Source organism: Strix aluco, chromosome 1 (genome assembly GCF_031877795.1).
Source record: "Strix aluco isolate bStrAlu1 chromosome 1, bStrAlu1.hap1, whole genome shotgun sequence".
NCBI classification, from domain to species: Eukaryota; Metazoa; Chordata; class Aves; order Strigiformes; family Strigidae; genus Strix; species Strix aluco.
Window position 1 is genome coordinate 24,668,249 of NC_133931.1, and position 24,292 is coordinate 24,692,540.

Genomic DNA, 24,292 nt, shown 5'->3' on the forward strand with positions numbered 1-24,292 from the left:
TTGAGTCCCTCTTGGACTCTTAAAAATCACAGGGTTGCCTGCTCAGGTACCAAAAAAGCACATGTTGCTAAGCTCTGCTTTCTTCGATTCTGAGTAAGCTCAGAGTTCCTCATAGCCCAGCTGCCTGAGATTATGGTAGAGAGGCTAAGGCTTCAGCTGAAGGGGGAGGAGTGGTCTCCTTTCTTGTCAGCATCTAGGTTGGAACTGTGTCTAGATAATGCTCTTAAGGATGTGGGAAATTACCTAGAGATTTTTCTCCGAAGTAATTTAGAGGCTTTGGAGAAGTCCCTTCAGAGGAGTATAAATGTTGATGAGCATTTGAAGCACCTAGCAATAACATTACACTGGCTTTCTCCCCCTTGATGAAGTAATTCTTTGCATGGAGTAATTTAAAATTAATCAGGTGATAAGAAGATGATTCCTTAAGCTATCTGCTGAAGGATTCACTTGGGAAGGTGAGCGAGACTGGCTGCTGCAGTTACACAAAATAGCTGGAGGTAAGGTCTGAACTGGCAGGTAGTATTTTTGCATTGTTAACAGAGCCCTCTGTGGTCTTGCCTGCTGCTACAGCCACCGAGGGCTCTGTTAGCCTGACTCTGGACAGACTGTTAACTCCACAGGTTCCTCAGTTTGAAGCTGTTCTTGTATAGGAAGCACACAGTTAGGAGCTGTTTGTATCACTGCACTTCCGTGCAGAAAATAAGTGCTTATAGATCTTGCACACAGTTAAAAAACTTAAATAGAAGATGTGATGTCTTCTTACTATTTATTTGATTAGGCAGAAGCAGCTTTCTTGGAAAAAACCTCAGGAACTTGTTGCATAAATACTGCAGAAAGTTGTATTGCAAATTTGTTCCTGTTGTCTCCTGAGACATCTGGTGGATGTTACAGATAGTGTAAAGGCTACTCTACTAACAGCTCCCTTGAAAAGACAGACTAACTCGGGGGGGAAGCTATCGATCTGCACTTAACTAATTTTCATCTGCATATTTGTTTATGTGATATTAATCAGACCTCAGTCCCCTGAATTCCTCTTCATTTGGAGTATTGTTTTAAATGACTCACTGCATGTGGTGCTTCACCAAGCAGTTCAGAAGGGAAACATCTCCTGTATTCTGATTCCTGTAGCCAGTAAACGCTGTTTTGATACCATCTGAAGAAATAATGCAAAGCAAAGAGTGTTAGTCTTGAATCTGACGTGTCATTTCTTTGCTGTCCCTGAAGAGGTCTACTGTTAGGAATTAGTAAAATTTAAGATCCTTATTAATATTTTGGTCCCTTCTGTGAAGGAGAGGCAGATTTCAAGTCTTAAAGCCTTGCTTCTTGGAGTTTATCTATTAAATAGTTTAGTTTTTCATTACAGTAGATTGATTTGAGCTATGGAGACAGCTTAGACTTGATGTGTGTTAGATTCCTGTAACCTGCCCCCCTTGTCTTCTATGTAAGAAACAATTGTTCTGAAAGGATATATCGCTGGGTGAGTTTTCTTACTTCATTGGTTGCATAGTTCTGGAATGTCACAAGGTTTTCACATTTGCACTGGTCTTTATCTTTTGAAGCTGTTGCTGAAAAACAAACAGTCAAGCATAGGCTAAATGCTGAATAAATTGAAAGGGATGGGGGAGGAAATGACAAGGACTTATAAATGCAGAGCAGGTTTAATACAGCTTCGTGTTCTCAGGTCAACATCCAAAGGAATGCTCTGGGGCAGATTTTGTAAATACTGGAAAATAGCACACAACATTTAGGTCTATATATTTAAAGAGCAGTCTGTATTATTCTAAACAAAGGTAACATGATTACCTGTTGTTCTTGAGTGAGTGTGACTGTCTTCAAAAAGATACTTGTGGTGTACTGCAAGACTGGGACAGGCAATGACATCTGTGATGGCTATCGTGGTTGATTCAGGTCCTGCAGGAAACCCCCCAAAACTCTAAAAATCAAACCCACTTTGCTTAATTATACAATATTTTTTTTCTACTCACATGCACAGAGTTCTCCTTAATTAGTAATCTCACTGATTGCAGTGAGGATCATTCATGGAGAGGACTAGGGATACAAAGATGTGAAGGAATCGAGCTGTTAGGCTGCGTTTACTGTATACATGATACAAGTTGTGGGTTGCAGAACTGAAAGGGAGTTGTGAAGGTTCCTGTGAGAAACAGAAGTGATTGAAAGCTGAACATGCTTTGAAATATCAAGCACAGTATTGAAATACAAGTTTCCCCATGAAGTAATTCATTTGGATGGTGTAAGAAGCATGCAGCCATGCATTTGTTACAGTGAATCTCAAATTTTTTGTACAAAGCAGGTTTGAATTACAGAAAGGAGGGTGGCTTGGAGGAGGGTAAGAAGGGGAATGGGATGAACAGTTCTCCTAGGTGAATTGTTAGGGTTCTCTACAGAAGGTCGCATGAAAAGGCAATTTAGCAATGATCTGGGGAGACAGCAAGATACTGAGTTAAAACAGCCAACCTGAAGGCTGTGGACCAGTCTTATGAAGCCTCCCAGATGCTGGATCCTGCTGGTGAGCTGACATTTTCAAGGCTGGTAGAAAGAAATTGCCAAAGGAAATGAGATCACAAAAGGAGCAATAAAAATGTTCACATTCCCTAGAAGCAGAGATGTTTCTTACCAGTAACTTAGTGTTTGTGTCTCATAACACGTGGAGAATGCTTCATACCTGTGCAGTTTAGAAGAGGTCCAGTGTTGATGGAAACTCCAGGACTCACCCTTCAACTCAGACTACTGGAGGAACTCCTCCAAAACGAGAAGTGCTTTACAAATAGATTAATAGTAGTGAAGCAGTCTGAAATGACAGCAACCTACTTTGTGTCCTTTAGCGAAAATTCTTGCATGTCATCCATCAGTCCTTTGGGGTGAACTGAATAAAACTGCTTGGAGAAGGAAGAAATTTCTTACTCTCCTTCAATTTTCTCCTTTATAATGGGAAACATTGATCAGGGTGTTGGGAGTGTTGAGGTGAGAAGGGTGCAGTAGGGTTTTTATTTGATGCACTATAGTTATAAGCAAAAATACAAGTTCTAATTCATGAAGCATAGTCTTTAAAATGTAGGAATTTATTTCAAACTCCATATACCTATCTCTTCAGTCAAGAGAGAAATGGAAGCCAATTTTATGTGTAGGTGTATAACCACCTCAGCCACTCTGTGCACTACCCCTTTCTTGCCACAAGAGGGTAAGTAGAGGCGGTTTGGTTCCTTAAGAATGGTTCTTTTCTAGAAAATAAAATGCTTCACCTTCAATTAACTATGGAGTTCTTAATGCCCCACATGAGCTGAAGAACATACATTTAACTGCACAACTTGATCAACTATGCCAGGGGAGCAGATGGAGCATCTGGGACTCCCTCCCTCTGAATGTACCCGTTGTTCCTTCACTGAAAGGTGATCGTGCAAACTCTCCTGATATGCCATGAAGGTGCAGTAGGGAAGTGGAGGATGCTTCTGGGCCCTACAGGTTTGTTACAGCTATTGAGATATCTGTTGGTCTAGTGAATTTTGATGGACACAGCTGTGCAAAGGTGCACTGGGAAGGAGATGAGACCCTCTGGGTGGGGACTGGGATGACTGAACATGAGGAACAGGGAATGAACAGAGATGCATGGTTGAGTAAGACCACCAGAGTTCAGTGGGCAGAACTACAGTATTTATATATGTCCAAAAGTCTGTGTGGGAACCACCTGGTGGAAGGAACACAGATTTTGGAGAAGAGTTCAGGGCAGAGAGGTGTGGGATGAGATCCTGAGGGAATGAGTGAAACAAATTGAGTGAGGAGTCTGACAGACGAATGACCACGGGAACAAGGATGGTGAGATTTCCAGTGCAGGAGGAAAGAAACAAGTAAGATGAACCTTGAGTGTTTGACCCTCGGTAATGGTTTACTCTAGAAGTAAATCTTTAAGAGCTGTAGGCTAATGAGGAGGCTCTCTAGGAAGGACAGAGGAACTGACCTGGAAAGTTTGAGCTTTGGATACTGGGCTGGTATAGACAAATAATTAGGATTCAGATGTAAGGGACAGGAAGGAAGACTGAGATATACTGGTAGAAGTGTGGCAGATGGTCTCCAGTTTGGGATGAAAATTGAGCATTTCAGAAACTCCTGAGAAACTGGTTAGGGTCCAAAGATTTCTGATCTCATCACTTCTGTAAAGCTGTGAATAATAAGTAGTGACAGCAGCTAGCTGCTAACCCTAACAGAGTCCCTTGGTGAAGTCGGTGCAGCCAACATAAATACTCAAATTTGTCAGGGAACAATGCTAAAGGTTTGTTTTCAGTGTTCTGTTTTGTAACAAAACCCAAGTATTTTGTTAAGAAAAGACTGTGAGAAAGCATCTTCAAAAAAGCATGTCTTCAAAAGTGTTCCGCAGTTTGGAAGGAGAACAGAATGTTATCCAGGAGGCTGCTGCATACTGTCATCTGATCAGGGTTGGGGTCTTGTGACAAATATAGTGTGTGACCGTGTAATTAAAGGCTCCCATAATGCACATGCTCAGAACAGGGGTGAAGAGGCAGTCATGATGAGTGTGTACGTATTAACGTGCATATTGCTGTAGTTAGTGCTTCCAGTCAGATGAGAAGTGAACATTAACCAAGGCAATGAGTAGGAACTGTCCAACTGATTTCCTCCTAGTAAGAGGCAAAAGAGAGAAACCACCATATTTTTTTTTTTTTTTTACTACTAGTCATCAAGAATAATTAATCAGTAGCTCTTCTATAAGGCTGATGCTTTCTTGCAGAATAAAAGGAAAAAGCCTTGCCCCAAAAGAGATTTGGAGGGCTTCTGCTTTACTTGGAAACATGCAGCCCATCCACAGTGGGGACTGGGGCTGAGAGGCTTTGTCAGTGGAGTCCATGAGGTTCAGAGGGTCTCCCACTGCCCTCTCAGGCTGGAGCCTCAGAAGTCCTCAGCCAAAGACCAAGGCTGGAATAAAAATGAAATTACTGCCCTTGCCTGGAGGGAAAAATTTAGGCTGTAAACCAAAACAGAGGGGGAAAAAAAAAAATGAGCTTTCAGCTTGTGTAACAGGCTTAGAGGCAGAATTTCTGGTGGTGTGAGTTGATGAGCAATAGATAGAGTCCTGGAGTGTCCACAAAACAAGGCTGTGTCAGTCCTCAGTTCACAGGTGTGAGGCATTGCCTGTTGGTGAGAGAGGAGGGGGATGGAAGCTGAAGGGGCACCAGCTCTGCTGTTATTAGAGGTGTAGTCTAGAAACTGCCACAAAGGGGCAGGATTTACTTATTTTTCATATAGTAAGTAACAGTTTTAAATAAAAAATGAACATTGTGGTTGCTAAAACACGGCTGTGGGTGCCTGAAGGATGCATTTCCATCACCGAGCTCTGGGGTTTGCTAGGGAGTGAGAATTACACCAGTTGCCAGATAGTTTTGGCTTTGGCATCTCCCCAAGCTTTTAAGATGACATGCTGTCATCAGCAGATTATCTGCCTAATAAGAAGGTTAATTGAGCAGACTTGGTTTCATACTATCACAGTATTTTGTATTTCAGAAAGATGGAACTAGGGCTTCTTAGGACTGAGAGAAACACAAAGAATATACAAGCTAGGAAACATTCTCAGATTCTTTTTTTCAGATTCTTCCTTGACATCTGTATGAGGAAGAACTGCTGCTTGCCAGTCAATTTTACACAGTAATGTTAAAGAAGGAAATAAAACCTATTTGCATTTAATTCTAAGAAAAACAACCAAATAAAAGCTAGTGAAAATTAAATAATCTTGCACAATTCTAGTGCTATGACTAATATTATTCACAGTGATGTTTCTGAATTTTGCTTCAGGTACCAATTTGAATGTACAAATAATATTGAGTCCTGGGAATGTGTGAGTGGGAGAGACATGCTGTCCTGTCTCTGGCTGAACAGCTTTTGTCCCAGCTCGCATTCCCCCTTCTCCTTGCAAAACTTCAGCTGGGAATGTTTATATCAAGGCTGTTTATGCCAGAGTGAGGAAGGATGCTTTCTGGAAGAAACCTTTCACATTTGTGGAGCAAAACTCAGAGCTCACGCATAACTGAGATCCACTCTTTGTAGCTGTGAATGCATGTTCAATGAACTATTTTTAGTCTTCTATAAATATGTACAACTTTTGATGATTTGTTTTGCTGTGTTTAGGTTTTTTGCCACTGGTCTTAAGAGTAATTTTTAAATTCTCGTTAAGACATTACAAATCCCTGATTATTTTTGCACATTCCTAATGAAGTAGATCATGCTTCCTTGGCAGGGTGGGGTTCAGTGCATGGCTGACTTAACTGTAGAAAAAGAAAAGGGAGGGAGCAATTGATTCTTCTGGGCACAGAAGTGTACTTTTTATGCAACCTTTATGAAAATAAAGACATTTATTATATACCTTTACCTGATGATAGATTAAGGGTAAATATTCCTTACATATTAAAGGGCAGAAAAATTACCATGAGTGACTTACGCCTTGCAATGTCTGACACCAGTGATCTATGACCTATACTATAACACTAGTTGTCCTTTTAAGCCTGCAAAAAAATCTATAAGCATTCGTTCCTCTTCTGTCTCAGTGAAAGTGGAATACTGTTACCTTCACAGATTTGGGCTCTTAGCTCTTCACTTATGTCCTCCATAGCTGTGAAATCCTCAGCATAGAAGAGGTGTTTATATGATGGCTCAGAAGCAATTTCCAGCAGTTCTTCCTCAATTGCTTTTCCTATTCCAATAGCATAGATAATTATACCTAGATTCAAAAGAAATTGCATATAATTATTACATTAGCAGTTCTAAACCCTTGTTCCTCCATGAGAAGTCATTTTAGAGTGTATAAGCATTAGTCATTTTAGAGAGAAAGGGAGAACACAAGAAATGTATATGCTGTGTAACTTCAAAATTGATTTTGAACAGGCTTAATATGCTTTAGCTGTTGAGAGGTGTAGAAACTCACTGCTTTGCTGTAATTTAACAGTTTTTAAGACACAGAGATGACAGTTCCCTGGCCACTACTGATAGTAAATGAACCCAGAAAGAGTACTGTAAAACATCCAAGAGAATCACACAAGTCAGTTTCACAGTTGCACTGTGAGTTCCTGGTTTGTATGTCTTGTGTGCTTAGGGTGCGTGCCATAAAGCTAATTACTGGGGTGATGGGAAGACCTGTTATATATTAGCAAATGGGGTAGAATCCTGAAAGTTTTTTTTTTTTAGAAAAAATTTTTTTGGAAAAATATAAATACTTAGTGTTTCATCAAAATCCTCAGAGCACTTTGAGACTAGATTCTTACACTCTTAAGGGATCCCAGTGGGTTGGGAGGCAGTGCAAAGTCACCCAGACCTATGACGGTAAAGAACAGGGGAAAAGAAACGATTTGTGGGGCTAGGAGAGAAAGACCCTTACAACAGGGATGCCCAGGACAAGCATTTCCCCAGCAGAGGTGCTAGGGAGAAAATAAATGAAGATTTGTAGTTTTCTTCACTCTGAAAGCAGGGAAGAAGGACATGGTTTGCAGTGCTCTCACTGGACAGATTTTAAACAAGAAATGAATACAAAACATAGTGATCTTCAGTATCCCCTTTTTCAGCAGTTATTCTCATGAACATATGATACAACATTTCTCTTTACGTCAGTTCTGGCTTAGAAAGTGCCCACAACTACTGATTTTGTGATTCATAACACAACTGTTAGCTTCACGGAATTTCAAGCTCTTTTTTAAGATTCAAGAGCAGAAGCTGCCTTCTCAGCTGTTTGGTTTCAGATAAAACTTAGGATGAGGAAGTTTGATCTCTCTTTATTATCATGGGGAAATAACAGCTCCATGCTCACTGAATTGCAACTTTAACCCTTTTGCGGAAGAATCCTGGGCCTGATAAAATCACAAAAGTCACATTTTCCAACTCTTTAATATTTAACATAAGCATCTCCTTACTTTGTCATGAATCTGTCTACCACTGTGCTTTAGTCAGGAAAGTAAAACATTCACCAGAAGCTGATTCAATTTAATGAATGGACCAGTCATGCTGAGGTCTGTTGCTTTTTAAAGACTTGGAGATATCAGTGATAAAGCATTTGAGGCCAATTTCATATTCAGCATTACTACATTGCCTAGGCTGCAATTACACAGGGGATGGATTTGGCTTGTAGCATTACAAATATCAGTGTAATCAGTCCCGAGCTGAGGTTTCATTCAGCAAGTAAGCAAGGTTGGCTTGTACTTCTTCCCTTCTTCAGTCCTGCAAATCTCCCATGTACTTTCCCAGATCTCACTAGTTAGCATATAAATCTTTGGTTTTGTTTTCAGTATTTTAAAAGCCACTTTGGTTATATTTCATTGTAATGGCAGTCTTGTTAGCATGTGCTCTTCTCATATCCTTGGATGTTTTTCCCTCTTCTTATTACAGAGAGGTATTAGTCCTGACCAAAATGACACTAATGATGTATCAAGTTATGATTAATATATCAAGTCAATACAACAAGAACAGAAAAAGATGTGCAGCATCTTTTAAAGTCTGACCATTTCCTCTGTTGTGGGCCATCAGCCATGGTTCTTAAAGCAGTTTCTCATAAAATGCAAAATGTTTTGCAGAGAAAAAAAGGGATCCTTTATTTTCTTGAAAAGTTTTGACAATTTTCAGTTGACTCTGCTACACAGCTGAGAAGTTTCTGATTTGTGGTACAGGTGTCCTAGAGGATGGATTTCTGCCCAGACATATTCTAAATTAAAAATCACCAGTTTCCAGTTACATTTCAGCATATCACCTGATAAGACACACAGAAACAGAAGGATAGGCAGCACTACAGCTATATCCTTTTATAAAGAGGACCTATCTTCCTTCCAGAACACCATCAACACTATAAAATTGGCTAAAAATACAGGATATATGTAAATAAAAATATAACATCATCAATTATTACCATAGTATTTCTCAGGAGGATAGATTTCTATTTTGAAGAGACAGGTTGGGGGTTTTTTATTGTATTCTTAGAATTTTTCATGAAGTTCCCAGTGTTCTCAAATCTCTCTATCAAATGTCTACCCTTAGCGGATATGTTCAGGGCACGGCATAGCATGCCAGGTGGGTAGCACCACTACCTGTGGATGGCATGGAACCCCAGTGGTGAGGCACTCATCATGAGTCCTGCACTACAGATGACATACACACATTGTCACAGAGGCTCCTGCGAACACCAAAGACCTGATGTTCTGCTACAGCGGTCACTGTACTAGCCAGGCTGCTATGGCAAATGCTCTCTTGATTAGCACACACGGTACCATATCCATACTATTACTACATCTTATTTCTAACAATATTTGCCTTTTAGAATGAGTCAGAAACATCTCCACTTACCATTTTGCTTTGCTCTAGCAGCCCACTCAGAGACTTCATCTTGGGCTCGTCCGTCTGTAAACACAATGGAGATTCGAGGGACATTTGCTGAAAATGGTCTTGCCCCTTCTGCTTCTGTGAAGCTTCTCTCAAACATTTGCTTCAGAGCCAGTCCTGTCATGGAACCTCGCCCCATGTATTTCATTTGCGATACAGCTTTCTTCATGTCTTTGGCTGAGCTGAACTGCCTTAATGTAAACTCTGTGCGAACTTCAGTGGAATACTGAAGCAAACCAACTCGAGCAGCTTTGGGTGAAATTTCAAGTGAATCCAAGATTCCCGAGACAAACTGTTTTACGATTTCAAAATTATCCTCTCCAAGACTTTTTGATCCATCAATCACAAACACTAGGTCAAGTGGGCCTTCAGTGCATCCTGTGAAATAAGCAGCAGAGTGTTCAGATCATGAAAAACTCCACAAGCTGAGAAAGGGACCTAGATGCCCAGGGAGTGCATAAACTCAGAAGTCGTCTAGAGTACCTTGTTCCTGGCTCATCCAACTTTGCCAGTGTGTCTAAAGATGTGTACAGTCTACATTAAAAGCTAAGAGTGTGCCTATCACCAAGAATTTAACAAAAAATATAGTGAGACCGACTGCTTTGCAGAATACTGCAACTCTTAAAAATACAGCAACAATCTGCAAATTTTAAGAATGACTTAAGTGGAGAGAACTGCATCACTAAAGAACATAGGTAGGATATAGAGAAAGAGTTGCCATTATTTTATTCCAGGGATAGGCCAGTATGTTAACTTTACATTTGTGTAGATGACCAGCACTGAAAGACATGGAAGAGAATTACTGGAGCTGCATTTGTGTTGCAGAAGTAGCAAAAACGTAAAGGTGATACAAAGAAATGAGTCAGTGAAGCCACACTTGTATATAAAGTGAAAATCTATTAGAGTGGCAGGAAACAGTGAGGCAAAAGCCAAAGAGCGTGGGAAAGGCTGAGCTAGAAGGGAAGTGTTAGGAAGCCTGCCCGAGTGCTTAGGATGAGGTTCAGGTCTGGGGACAAAATTCACACAATGCACATGTTTTTATAAAACAAACTTAAACCTCTAGTGGCAGAAAAATAGCTAAAAAACTATAGGTGAAAGAGTAAATGCTAGAAATGTGCCTGGCTGCTAGACATGGATCAGAATTGTTTATATATGGATTTTTTGCTTGTGACTCTAACAGTCTTGTAATTAGAAGGCTTATGTATTGCTGAAATTAACCTTTTCTAGTTTCCCCATTAAAGCTGGGAGTCTGTCAGAAGACTGAGAGATTTGGAGTTCTCATACTTTTTGGCAAGTGCACACACAAATATCAAAGCAGTTTGTAGGCATTGTGCATCCATGACAAGGTTAGGGGATTTAGGGACTTGAGATTGTCTTTGAAGCTGCAGACTGGTTCTGCCAGGTTTTTTTTATTCTGGAAAGCAATTGCCTGGACTAGCACGCTCTGTGCAAGGGGCTGGCTGCAGAGATGCTCAGCTCCTATTTGATCAATGTAGCTTCCAGGGAGAATTTGCCATGCTAAGGAATGTAAGATTTGCATCTTAGTCTGGACCAAATGAACTTTGTCCTCCACTCATCTCTGATGTTTGTATAGTAAGAATGCTGTAAGCAGTATGCAAGAGAGAATTGTGCAGCAGAAATTACTTTGACTGTAGAAATTACTGAAGATGTCTGTTACCAAGTCAGTGTAGGAATAAGGAATTTTCAGCTTTAAGGCTTGGGCTTTTCTTCTTAGACAATAACTCTATTTTAAAACTGCTGTCCAAGAATTTCTTTCTGCAGTCATCTGAGGAAAAGATGTGTCACATGTACTAAGGCGATGGAAATGCAATGAGTGTGAATATCAGAACCACCTTAGTATCATTGCATAAGTCAAGATAGGGCAGCAGTTCACAGTGAATGGTTTTAGTTAGGATTGAGATCAGCCATGAACATGTTATCATTCTTTTGGTAATAACAGTCTCTCCAACTAAGGCATCCATTTTTGCAGAATAAATGTTTTTACTGAGTTGCAGTAGAAGAATTTCTCCTCCAAGTATTAAGGGGTGATGAGATAAATGCATGTCATACTCTAAGCATGTCATGTTGGAAGATAAGCAAATAAAATTAATGATATTTTAAAATGGAGGATATAAAGATAAAAGCTCCACAGTATATGAATCTGACTAAAGTGTACATTTCTTGATAGTAAGATTTCACTTTGGCTTTTTTCCTGAAGTTTGGAAAGAATTATTATCGTACTTGATGCTACACCAAAACAACTGTTCCAATTTGTTAGTTTTTTGCTTGCAAGAGCATCAAGTTAATTGTTCAAGACATTTTCCATCACACTCATGTATGCTTTGGGCTTTCATATATTATATCATTTTGAAGTGAGGCATTTGAAGTGAGGTCAAGTAATTTTATAAATCAAAGAAACAAATGCTTTAAAAAAATGTACTTACTTCTGCATGTTTTCTGATCCTCTTGTAGTACATATCCCTCCTGGCATTTACAGATGTATGAATCATCATTATTAACACAAATATGTTCACAACCATGGACAACTGATTTGCAAACATCTTTATCTAGGAAAAATTGAAATATTTATGTATATTCAATTTAACATATTTATAAATTCAAAGACTCCAAACATGATATTTGAAGAATGTGTGACAAAGGAGTATAACATCTTTGTTCATTTAGGTAGCAATGCCAGAGAAGAGTGGCTGACAGGCATATTGAGTTACTTACATCGACATGTTTTCCCATCTTGTCGCAGGACAAAACCCTCATGGCACTGACAGCTGTATGAATTGTTATTATTAATGCACACATGTTCACAGCCATGGTCAATGGATTTACACAGGTCTTTATCTGAGAATTGTTAAGAGAATTTCCTTATTAGACCATTTCTGAAATGCAAAACTGGTATGAACAAGCTTTGAGTGAAATTAAGTCTCTTATTTCTTTTATGACTGAAAAAACATATTCCCCATAAAAGTTTCAGCTACTCACTCCTGCATGTTTTCCTGTCTCGCCTCAATATAAATCCCTTGAGACATTGACACGTGTATGAATCGCCAGTTGGAACACAGATGTGTTCACAACCATGGTTGACTGTTTTGCAGATATTTTTACCTTGGAATAATGAAAATTATATTTAGCACAGTTAGCTAGGTAAATAACTTTCACAAATTGTAAAAATTATGGCAATAATCTTCCATGAAGGACCTCACTTCCATGAAGTTGATTCTATATTAAAGACACAAATAACACACTACCATTGCATGGTGTGTTTCATTAACCCATCAGGAAGTACAGAACTTACTCCCACAAGTTTTCCCGTCTTCCCTCAGTATGGAGTCCTCATGACACTTGCAGATATAGGAATCATCAGTATTAACACAAATATGTTCACAGCCATGGTCAACTGAGTTGCAAACATCTTTATCTGAGAAGAGTGGATGGAGTTTGTGAGGTAAGGTTCATTAGGGAGAGATATCTTTTATTAACTGGCTCAAATAGTTAGAAATCACAAACATACACATGTGCAAACACTCACAGCCATGACACTCAAAAGCCTCAAATATAAACATACTTTTATAGCTCAGGCTACTCACATCTACATGTCCTTCCATCTTCCTTCAGTATGAATTCTTCATGACACTTGCAGATGTAGGAATCTTCAGTATTCACACAAACTTGTTCACAGCCGTGGCTGACTGAATTGCAAATATCCTTGTCTGCAAAGAGAAGAGTTGGTAGCCAACATACATCAGCAGAGGCCTCAATTACATGTGTAATTCATCAAAGTAAGTTCTCATGCTACTTACTTCTGCAGGTTTTCCCATCTTCTCTTAGTAGGAACCCATCATGGCATTTGCAGATATACGAATCATCAGTATTAACACAAACATGTTCACAGCCATGGTTGACTGATTTGCAAAGATCTTTATCTGAAAACAGATGACAGCTCTCACTAGTTAATTCATTTCTACACAAGCATGAGCTGCAGAAAGAAAGTGTGCCGATAAATATCAGACTACTTACTTTTGCATGTTTTTCCATCTTCTCTTAGCAGGAATCCCTCCTGACACTTACAAACAAATGAATCACCAGCATTAGCACAAGCATGTTCACAGCCATGGTTGATGGATTTGCAAATATCCTTGCCTGGGAATAGTTAGATAATATTTAATGTGGTTTGCTAGTTAAAATTTTTTTATAAATACAAACAGTGTGGGGATAATCCCATGAGCAAGGAAGATGGAAGCCTGTAAACTGAAAGCAAATCTCTGGCTAGTTAAATGATAGACAGCTTAGCTTACACAGAGCGTGAGTTCTCTACCATCTCAGCAGAAGGAATTGCATGGTTTGGATGGCCTCCCACTGACAATAAATTATTTTAGGAGTAATCTGACTAGATGAAGGAGGAGGACTTTATATAAAGAGCAGCAAGAGTGAAAGGAGGGAATAATTCAGTCATTTAGCACAAATTCATGCTGGTAAAAACAAAATTAAGCAAAACACCACAGGACATGAAGCAAAATAATTCTTTAACATCCTTAAATCAGTGCCAAGAGTCTGCATGAACAAACCCCAGAAGAATAGGAACTACTAATTTAAGAGAATAAATAAAATCTAACTGGTATTGCTGAAAATTGATGGGAGGATTTGTGTGACTGCTATGTTAAAACCAGTTGGTTAAAACCTCTTCAAGGATAGATGGGAGAAAGTACAGAAGGAAGTGGAGCCATCTATCAGCATTTCCTATTTCTTTTTCACTGCAACACAAAAAAAAATATTCTCAATTGCTAAAGGAACTACCTTTACATAGAAAGTAGAATAGTACTGACAGCCAAGCTCAGACTGACTTTCCAGTAAAATACATAGGTTTAATGTGTAGGTAAGGAAATTTTTATTTTTACAAGAACTTCAATTTGAGCCAAATTACCTGGAGGTCTTATGCTACCAATATAAAAATTCCAAAAACTGCTACAGAGGACAATCTTCTAACTCAACAAGCATTACATTTAAGACATGGCAATCTAAACTAGATCCCATTATAACAGATAAAGAAGAAATTATCATGTAAGTGAAAATTAGCATCTGCTTATACACAGCTGTATGCAATTCAGACACATTTGTTGTTTATAAACAGGATCAAATACAAACCAGCAGCAGACATGGTTATTACTTCAAAAGGATGAGTTTTACATAGCTGAAAACAAATATAAGCCATAGTATTTTGGGATGGGGGGAAAATAATAAATACATAAAAGAAGTGAATGATTGCACTGTTTAAGGTTATTTTACTAGATACCTGCCCCCTCCCCCAATGTAGTCCCATAATCTAAAAAGAATGCCAGAGTAGTTAAAAAAGCAAAAGCAACCTCATTTAGAAATTGAAACTGAAAACAGCTGTAAGATTTGAATAATGATTGAAAGAAAGGCACAATCACAGTATTTACCGAGCATGAAAATACTAGGAATTTGAAAACACTGAAATAATAAGATAAAGAACGAGGGGGTGCATGGCTAACAAAATAAAGGATAGTATGAGTAAGTTATTTAAAGACTATTAGGAACAAAAGGCATTCTAACAATGTATTGTTAATAGACAGAAATGGTAGAATTGCCAATCTTAATGCAGAAATGTTAAAAATATTTAGTGTATTCAGATCTGAACTTCTGAAATAGGCTACTGATGATACTGGAGTGAAGCGTTTCATCAGCTGAGAAGCAGATCGATCACACAGCACCTACTGAACCACACACATTTTTAAATCAGTAAGTTGCAGCAAAGAGTTGTAAAAGACCTGGCTGAAGAACACCTTGGATGCTTGGTGTTATTTTTCAGTAACTCCTAGAACTCTGAGGAAGCCCCAAAACACTGATGCATCCCCAGTGTAGGCACGCACACTGAAAAAACACTATTGTTCCAGGGCTTGAAAAGGATGAGTAGTTCATTGTGAGCCTGTCAGCTTGACATTGATCTGCATTAAAATAATGGAATAGATAATGTGGAACTTGATTCAGAGTAAAATCAAAGAAAGAGAATATCAATCAATCAACTTGGTGTTATGGAAAAATAGATCCTGGAAAACTAAATAAATATCTTTTAAAATTGATTATGAGGCTGGCTCATCAAGCTCATGCTGTTCATACAATGGAGCATTCAGTAAGGCAGCAGTCTTGGTATTTATTTTGATTAAAAAACAGACTACATAATCAACTTTATATGGAATAAGACTGGCTAGAGAGGTCTTTGGAATAAATTGTAAATGGGGGAACATCGAGTGCCTTGCTTTCTAAGAATTTGTCCTGCTTTTCTACTACTTAACGTTTTTATGAAGAAGGCAAAAGAAAATATGAAATAATCACTGTCAAATTTTGTAGGTTACTCCAGTTTTGGGAGAATGGCAAATAAAAATAGAGCAGCTGCTGATATAAGGAGACATGAATCTTTTTGCAAGCTGGATAACAGCAAATCATATGTATTTTATAATAGTCAGAACTAAGCTTATACATTTAGAAACAAAGAACGAAGGCTGTACTTACAGGATGTGGGACACCTGTGTGACTAAGAGTCTTAAACAGCTTATGATCATGGTAGACAACTAACTGAACACAAGGGCTAGCAGATTATTAAAAAAAATAGGTATATTCAAATAAGAATTAGGTGGGCTATAGTTCCTCTACCTTGGACTCTCCTGCGTCTCCTATTAGAAGATTTTGTACCACTGTGGTGCCCCTACAAGGGTGCTGATAAATAGCAGAGGTTTTAGGGGAGCAAGAAGAGACATGAAAAGATTAGAAAACATACAAAGAGCCTGAAGGAGTTTCATCTGCTTATCATTCACAAAAGAACATGTGAAGAGGTTAAGGAACAGCTTAAGTCATGATCTGCATGAATATACACAGAACAACACAGTGGCAAGTGAAACTTCAGCCCATCAAATGCAGCAACATCCTGTACTCAAGATTAAAATTCAACATAATCTAGAAATGAAGTTCACATTTTAAAAGCTACATTCACACCTTAACATTGGCTGATTTTCTGAAATGTATGCTTAGTTCAAACAATAACTAATTCATAGAAGCCTTATGATCTACAGAGAGCAATATTCCATTCTGAGTACTATGAATCAGTGAATAATCTCCTAATAAAAGGAAAATGAAATTTCTTGTTTTATTCATAAGCTACTTACTTCGGCATGTTTTCCCATCTTGCCTTAGCACAAATCCATCATGGCACTGGCAAGTGTATGAATCGTCATTATTAACACAAAGATGTTCACAGCCATGACTGACTGATTTGCAGATGTCCTTATCTAGGAATAATTTAGATTTTATTTACTACAGTTTGATGAATGAGAACATTTCCAAAAATTTAAAGATGAAAAGTAATAAGCTTCTAGTAAATAAAGAATTTAGCCTCCTTTTTGTCAAACAAAATCCCCTGTAAGACCTACCTCTAACACAATATGTTTCTTCAGTAAATCTCTGAGTGCAAGAAAATACAGTGACATAAAATAACTTACTTTTACACGTTTTTTTATCGTCCCTCAATACAAAACCCTCATAGCACTGGCAAATGTATGAACTATCAGTATTCACGCAAACATGTTCACAGCCATGGTCAACAGAATTGCAAACATCTTTATCTGGAAAAAAAAATAAGGTTGTTGGTATTTAAAACATATCTATGAATGCACAGATTATTGAGGAAATCTTCTATTAAAGATAAGGATACTTACTTCTACATGTTTTTCCATCTTCCCTTAGTGCAAAGCCCTCATAACACTGGCAGATGTATGACTCGTCAGCATTAACACAAACATGTTCACAGCCATGGTCAACTGAACTGCAAATGTCTTTATCTGAGAATAGTTGATGATATTTGGTTAAAGCACATCTACAGTGAATGTATCATGCAGAGAGAAGTAATAGCTTTTATTAGTCCACTAATATCACTGAAAGAAATGGGCAAAAATTTAGGCAGAAAACCCTTCTAATTCTTGGTACCTGAAAAAACTGTGAGTCTTTTTTGTCTCCAGTCATATCAGTTTGACTATTAAAATACACTATTTCTGTCCACAGAGTCTCTTACAAACTTCTGGCAGGTATAACAACACTAGTCCTATATTATAACAGTAAACTGTTGTTGTATTGTTAAAACACTTCCACAAATCTACATACTGTACATAAAAGTCTATGTGTAATTATCCGAGTACGTACTTCTGCATGTTTTGCCATCTTCTCTCAGCAGAAAACCCTCATGACACTTGCAAACATACGAGTCATCTTCATTAACACAAATATGCTCACAGCCATGTCTGACCGATTTGCAGATGTCCCGTCCTGGGAGCGATTGATATAAATACAGGTTTCAAATGAGAACATGTTAAAAAAATATAGATATCAAAAGGAAGTTTTTTTCCAGTAAGAAGTGAAAAAACCCTTTTTTTTCCTTGCCTGATGCACATGCAAAAATGTTCAATAGATATTGGTCACTCACTTCTGCACGTTTTGCCATCTTGTCTCAATATAAATCCCTCACGACACTTGCAGATGTAGGAATTGTCAGCACTAACACAAATGTGCTCACAGCCATGGTTGACTGATTTGCAGACATTTTTACCTGGGAATAATTTAATAGATAAAAAATTGTGTTAGTTAAGGGCAAGATGTTCAAAATCTTACAATTCCCAGCTACTGAATGTTCTTGCCCTTCCTAACTTAATCCTGCAAATCATTTCTAGCACTTGCTGTCTTTTTTTGTTGTAACAAAAGGGTACATCTTTGTCCTGCTAATTTTACAACCTTTCTGTTAAGGAAAAGTGCACTGCTCCAGTTCTAGAGTCTGTAGAATTTCATGTGTCCCTAGCATGCAGATTAGTGACCCACAGGGATTTCCAAAGGCACCTAAATCCCTCATCAACATTTCAAGTAAACTTTCTGGTAAGAAACATATCTTTCTATCATCATATTTTTATCTTCAATAATGAAATTGCTCAAACCTGAATTAGTTTTGTTTTTTTTTTTCTTCTCTGTGCTTAAGTTCAGAAGGTGTTTGTCATTTTTCTGTAAAGTAGGATTACAAAAGTTCGGTGTATGTAGTATTTAAGGGTAGCAAGAAAAACAAATTACATGATCCTGCTGTGAAATTCTGGAAAATTGTCAGCTATAATTGGGCAAGCAGATGTTCAGTGTGGTTTTCTGACACAGAATTTAGATGCAATTCATAATTCAAAATAAAATAAAATCTATTAATTAACGTTAGATAAATTAACACCTTGCTTTCACTTTCTTCCCCACACCCTTTATTTTCCTGCAAGGACTCAGAATAGACTAGACTAGACTATTTCAGTTGGAAGGGACCTACAACAATCATCTAGTCCAAGTGCCTGACCAGTTCAGGGCTGACCAAAAGTTAAAGCATGTTGTTAAGGGCATTGTCCAAAAGCCTCTTAAACACTGACAGGCTTGGGGCATCGACCACCTCTCTAGAAGCCTGTTCCAGTGTTTGACCACCCTCTTGGTAAAGAAATGCTTCCTACTGTCCAGTCTAAACCTCTCCTGGTGCAGCTTTGAACCATTCCCACATGTCCTGTCACTAGATACAAGGGAGAAGAGATCAGCACCTCCCTCTCTGCTTCCTCTCCTCAGGAAGCTGTAGAGAGCGATGAGGTTGCCCCTCAGCCTCCTTTTCTCCAAACTAGACAAACCCAGAGTCCTCAGCCACTCCTCATAGGACATGTCTTCCAGCCCTTTCACCAGCTTTGTTGCTCTCTCCTGGACATATTCAAGGACCTTCACATCCTTCTTAACTTGTGGGGCCCAGAACTGCACACAGTGTTCAAGGTGAGGCTGCACCAACGCTGAATACAGTGGGATAGTCACCTCTTTTGACTGGCTGGTTATGCTGTGTTTGATGCACCCCAGGATGCGGTTTGCTCTCCTGGCTGCCAGGGCACACTGCTGACTCGTAGGGAGCCTGTCTCCCTTTATGCAGGGCTGCTCTCCAGCCACTCCTCTCCCAATTTAGACTTGTTACTCTGTCTCAGGTGCAGAATCCAGAATATGGACTTGTTAAATTTTATCCCATTAATCTTTGCCCAATAAGGAGCTTTTCATTTGTCATGGTAATATCTGGATGGCTTCAATTTTTTTTTCTGTTAATGTTTTTTAACAGCAGATGTTGATGACATCTGTGGATATTATTGGGAATACAGTTACAAAATACTTAATGCCCATGTGTTTTTCAGAGAATGATCCATGATTCTTCTTTGATCACTGAGTGATCAAAGCTATAAAAATGGAGAAAAATTTGCAATGAATTTTTTCTTGATATCTGCCACTCATCATAATGGCATATTGCAGTCAAATGTGTAATGCAATTATCATATCTCTTTTGCAATAATCCTTATCCCATGCTGGATAAAACTACCTTTCCATTAATAATATTGAAAGCTTCATGCTGTAAAACACTTTAGAAACATTATATATTTTTGGTTTGATTTGAGAAGAAAATTACATTGTCCCATATAAGGATGTAAGTCAGAATAAAATAATTTGGGATCTACAACAGTCCAATTTCAGGGCTACTTTTTAAATGGCACAGATGTTTAGGGTGTGCCTAAAAGTATGCATCAGTACCACTTTAGATGCCTTAGCATATCCAAGGTATTGATGTCCTGCTGGCAAATATGACGCCAAAGGGGAAACTATGAACTTTTGGAATCCTTGAGCATTTAAAATGACTCTGGACAGCAATATTTAGGCAATCAAATCCCACCTTACAGATTTCTTCTATGTGTGTAACAAAAATCTGAGTTGCTGAAAAATAACTTACGTTTACATGTTTTCCCATCGTTACGAAGCCTGTATCCTTCAAAACACTGACAAGTATAAGATCTGTCGCCATTTACACACAAATGTTCACAGCCATGATCACTCAGAGCACAGTAGTCAACTCCTGTAGGAGTAATGGAAGTTATTAAAAAAATTTAACAAATAATGAATCAACTATTTTTCATCTCTAGGATTTGCATGACGTATAAGTAAATGTAAATACATTGAACTGCTTAAACAATAATCCAGTTCCTTATCTGATAATACACATACAGCTTCAACAAAATGTAAGAGGGCCTTGTGGTGTATTTTCCATTGATTGCTTTAAGCAGAGTTGAGAAAACATACTTTCCTATGCTTAACATAGCTCAATAGAGTGCATGTCTTAGTATTACAAATTGAATTTAAGAAAAACAAAACACTTCAGCAATGATTTTACATAAGACAGCAAAGACATAAAAAGTACCTTGTGAACACTCTTCTTCAAATACAGTCTCTAAATGGCCCGATGTGAAGGTGGCAGTCCCCAGAACTCAGTTGTGCACCTGACCCAGCTGCCATGGCAGCAAGCAGAAAACCTCTCAGGGACCTCAGTGGGCTTTGACTTAGACTATTCAAGCTTTTGCAAAGAATTGTGAATGCCAAGTACTGTCAAATATGGTCCATTTTTCATCTCAAATTTCCTAAGTATTTCTTCTCTGTAATACAAAGACATAGGACCCCTGGGATCCTGCAGACAGCACTTGCTACTGTCTATTGGATACACACACAGTGTCACTCATTTTTTTGTAATGAGTTGTCAGAGTGGACATCTGTTTACCATTCAGGTGCTCCCACAGCTGTCTTAAGATACATTGTGCCCATGTATATGACATCAGAATTGTAATTCCCAGATGTCTTCCCATTAGGAGTTGTATATGTTAAATGCTAATCTCTTCCATTCAACTGCTCATTTGGGAAATCCCAAAGTGCCAAAACTCTTTTTATTATAGCCTAAAAATGTCTACGAGGAAAATAACTCGAGTGAAAAAACCGACCTCCTTTTACTACAAAGGAAAAGGGATTTTCCATTTGCAAGTCAATAAAACCCCATAGTTTGTCTGTTTCTAAATTTCCAGTGGTTCTTTTAGATAAATGCCTAGAAAAATTGTTTCTAGTAGACCCTATTGCTTTTACATGTACACTAGTTCTGCTTTTGCATCGCTGTCTGCCACCTTCTAGAGCTGCAGTGGCAGACAGAAGCGAAGTCTGTCAAGGTATCGGATGGGCTAAAAAGGTTAGTATGGAGGCAAAGACAAGGTTAAAGACAAAGACGAATTGCCTTTGCTGATTTGCCTCACTTCACCCTAGATCATTTTTGTGACTGAGCACTTGCAGTTTGACTTCTGTTAAAACTGTGTTGCCCAAGTGCAAGAAAAGAAGCAAACTCTGGAGCTGCTTCAACACTCAACAAGCTTGAAAAATAACATACTTCCAGAATCTGTAGAAAAAGTGGCCAAAACCCTGTCATCAGAGGTCAAGGAGAAGCCAACAGGCAAAATGCATTCACATTCCTCTTTTCCTGGCCCTTTCTATACATTATTTTTCCAGTGAAGGAGGCAATTTGGCTATTTGTGAAACTGCAATGATTCTCAATGATCATTAGACTTAAAAAGCGTGGAGAACTGTCAGGACAACTTTTGATCAGCTATTAAGGGTTCCCATGCAAAATGTAAAGCTCAGTGTGGACTCTCACTCCTCCTGCCCCAGGTAAGCTGATGCAGTTTGCCTGGGGGACACTGCTGTCAAGATGACCTGTCAGTCAGACACATTTGTCATGTGACTGAAAATCTGTCCTCAACACCTGGGGATGAACAGATCTTCCAGAACTTTTCTGAATATGTGAAGATTTACAGTTATCTTGACAAGTATCCTTTCCTAAGTCCTTTTTCTGTCTGTTTCTGCCTTCAAATCATTATTAAAGTATTATCAAAATGCAGACTGCAAGAATAAATTGAAGGTGTGTCCTTTCCCAGGTGAGCTGAGATCAAAGAGGTTCTCACAAGACTTACGTGTGCAGGTTTTTAGGTCCTCATTAATGACAAATCCTTCAGAGCACTGACAGACATAGGAGGCATCAGTATTTAGGCACAGTTGCTCACAGCCATGATTGCTTTCAGCACAGTGGTCCACTCCTATTGATTTGTGTTAATAATTGAAGAAATCACATTGGAGCCTTACATACATACACTGTGACACTGTAGTTAGTACACAATGCCTTTGCAGAGCAAAGGAAAAAGATCAGTACAGCTTTTTATTTATGCAGTATCCCCACCTATTTGAGTAACCTGAGTTAATTAACAACAGATAAGTGAAATGAATATAACAACCCCACTTGGCAGATAACAAACTGGATGAAGCGCAGATCTCCCTTGCCAAAAACCACAAAGGTTTTTTTAATGCAAAGTGGAGTGAAGGGAGAACCTCAAAGTCTCGCCTGGTCTTACCCACAGAATCATGCTTTCTTTCTTTAAAAAGCAAGACTCTCTCTTTTGTTGACCATAAAATTTTCTCAGAGAGAAAGTATGAATATTAGTAACTCTTGAAATAGAAATTAGGGGTTTCAGATTATTTCATAAACAGTAAATTCTTTTTCAACAGGATGAGAAATCACCAATTTAAAACTTCAACCTGACAGCAGGTTCAAGCAGTTAAAGTCTAGTGGGGGACAGATATGACTTATGAGTGTGAGAGTGTCTTAATATGTTCCTTTTCTTTGATTTTCCTATTCCTAAGTAAGATAAAACGGAATATTTTTTTTAGTCTTATATGCAACTGGTTGTGTGAAAGATGGAAAGGTGAGGGAAGGGAGAGAGAAGTGTGAATTCTGTTTAACAATTATATTGTCTCAGAATGGACAGCAAAGCAGTAGGGTGAGATACGTGCACTTGCAGATGTACTATGTAATCTGCTGACTCTGTAAGTATAGAAAAAGCACATTTTAGGAAAAAAGCTTTATACTGAACTTCCTCATAATATTTTAGTGCTATTTTTAGTTACATAGGCCCAGATCACTTTAGCTTAACTTGATCATAAGTAGTGGAGTTCCCTCAGACACAAACATGGTCTCATATGTCTCTATTTGCAAATCATTTACAGATGTGAACAGGCATGCCTGCAGCTATTTGTTTACACAAAAATATTCTGTACTTAATGAAAAATTACTTAGTTCTAAATATTGCTGTTTATTAGTTTATTTAACTAAGCAATGAGTTTGCAGTAATTGGTCCAGATTTACCATTATACATAGATGGAGATAATGTTGGCTTGAGTAAGTGAAGCTGAGGTGTCAGTTTTTACTAGCTGAAGCAAGTTCCAGCTGGAACATTCTCCTTTTTCCAACAGTTTACATCATCATGAAGGGGCTTGTGTAACTTCTCAGAGCACACAAGAAATGTGGAGAAAAAAAAAAGGAAATAAAACCCCCCAGTATTCTCTGTGAAAAACTGCATCTGTTTGGCAGTGTCTTTTACAGTACAAACACCCACACTAACGTGAATTTTAAGATTTAAATACTTTGGTTCTCATGCAGAATCTTGTAACACACTCTTTCAAAGAGTGGTGTAATCACAAAGCTGCTAATTACCAGGCTTTAGAAATTAGTATAACTGTCAATTTGGCCATCATGTGTGCTTCATTACATGTGTAAAAAAATGTAAGAAGGTGAGGAGACACAGGAAGGCTCGGTATTTTTAAAAACAATGTGTGTCTTGGGATACATTAATTTTTAGATATTCAAGTTGTGATAGCTTAAAACCTAATTGCTTAAAAGTTCTGAGCTCTTGCAACACATCCAAGTTTCCTTAAATATGGCTTTATCACAAACAGTTTATTTAAAAATAATTACTCCCTGGACTATCAACTTTTTTTTTTTAATTTCAGTGACTGAGTGTTCCTTTGGAAAAATATGTTGTAAGTACATCAGGGAAAAACGCTGCCAATATTTTAGATGATGTGCAAAATAGTTCTCTGCAATAAAAATATCTTCTAAAAACTGGGTGATGTCAAGTGGGCAATTTTGTTGGGTTTTTCTGGT

At 38.3% G+C, this 24,292-nt stretch overlaps 1 protein-coding gene across 1 annotated transcript in view; it reads right to left on the reverse strand.

The window, feature by feature from the left end:
- MATN2 (matrilin 2) overlaps window positions 1-24,292 on the reverse strand; it is a 77,050-nt gene that overhangs the window by 1,925 nt on the left and 50,833 nt on the right. Inside the window, exons 8-26 of the mRNA XM_074815257.1 lie at window positions 22,269-22,391; window positions 20,219-20,341; window positions 17,882-18,004; window positions 17,602-17,724; window positions 17,121-17,243; window positions 16,905-17,027; window positions 16,572-16,694; window positions 13,411-13,533; window positions 13,194-13,316; window positions 12,981-13,103; window positions 12,689-12,811; window positions 12,376-12,498; window positions 12,112-12,234; window positions 11,823-11,945; window positions 9,343-9,756; window positions 6,587-6,739; window positions 2,476-2,547; window positions 1,804-1,911; window positions 1,470-1,565 (exon numbers count right to left, since the gene is read on the reverse strand). Coding sequence (XP_074671358.1) covers window positions 1,470-1,565; window positions 1,804-1,911; window positions 2,476-2,547; window positions 6,587-6,739; window positions 9,343-9,756; window positions 11,823-11,945; window positions 12,112-12,234; window positions 12,376-12,498; window positions 12,689-12,811; window positions 12,981-13,103; window positions 13,194-13,316; window positions 13,411-13,533; window positions 16,572-16,694; window positions 16,905-17,027; window positions 17,121-17,243; window positions 17,602-17,724; window positions 17,882-18,004; window positions 20,219-20,341; window positions 22,269-22,391 — 2,565 coding nt within the window. The remainder of the gene's footprint in view (window positions 1-1,469; window positions 1,566-1,803; window positions 1,912-2,475; window positions 2,548-6,586; window positions 6,740-9,342; window positions 9,757-11,822; window positions 11,946-12,111; window positions 12,235-12,375; window positions 12,499-12,688; window positions 12,812-12,980; window positions 13,104-13,193; window positions 13,317-13,410; window positions 13,534-16,571; window positions 16,695-16,904; window positions 17,028-17,120; window positions 17,244-17,601; window positions 17,725-17,881; window positions 18,005-20,218; window positions 20,342-22,268; window positions 22,392-24,292) is intronic.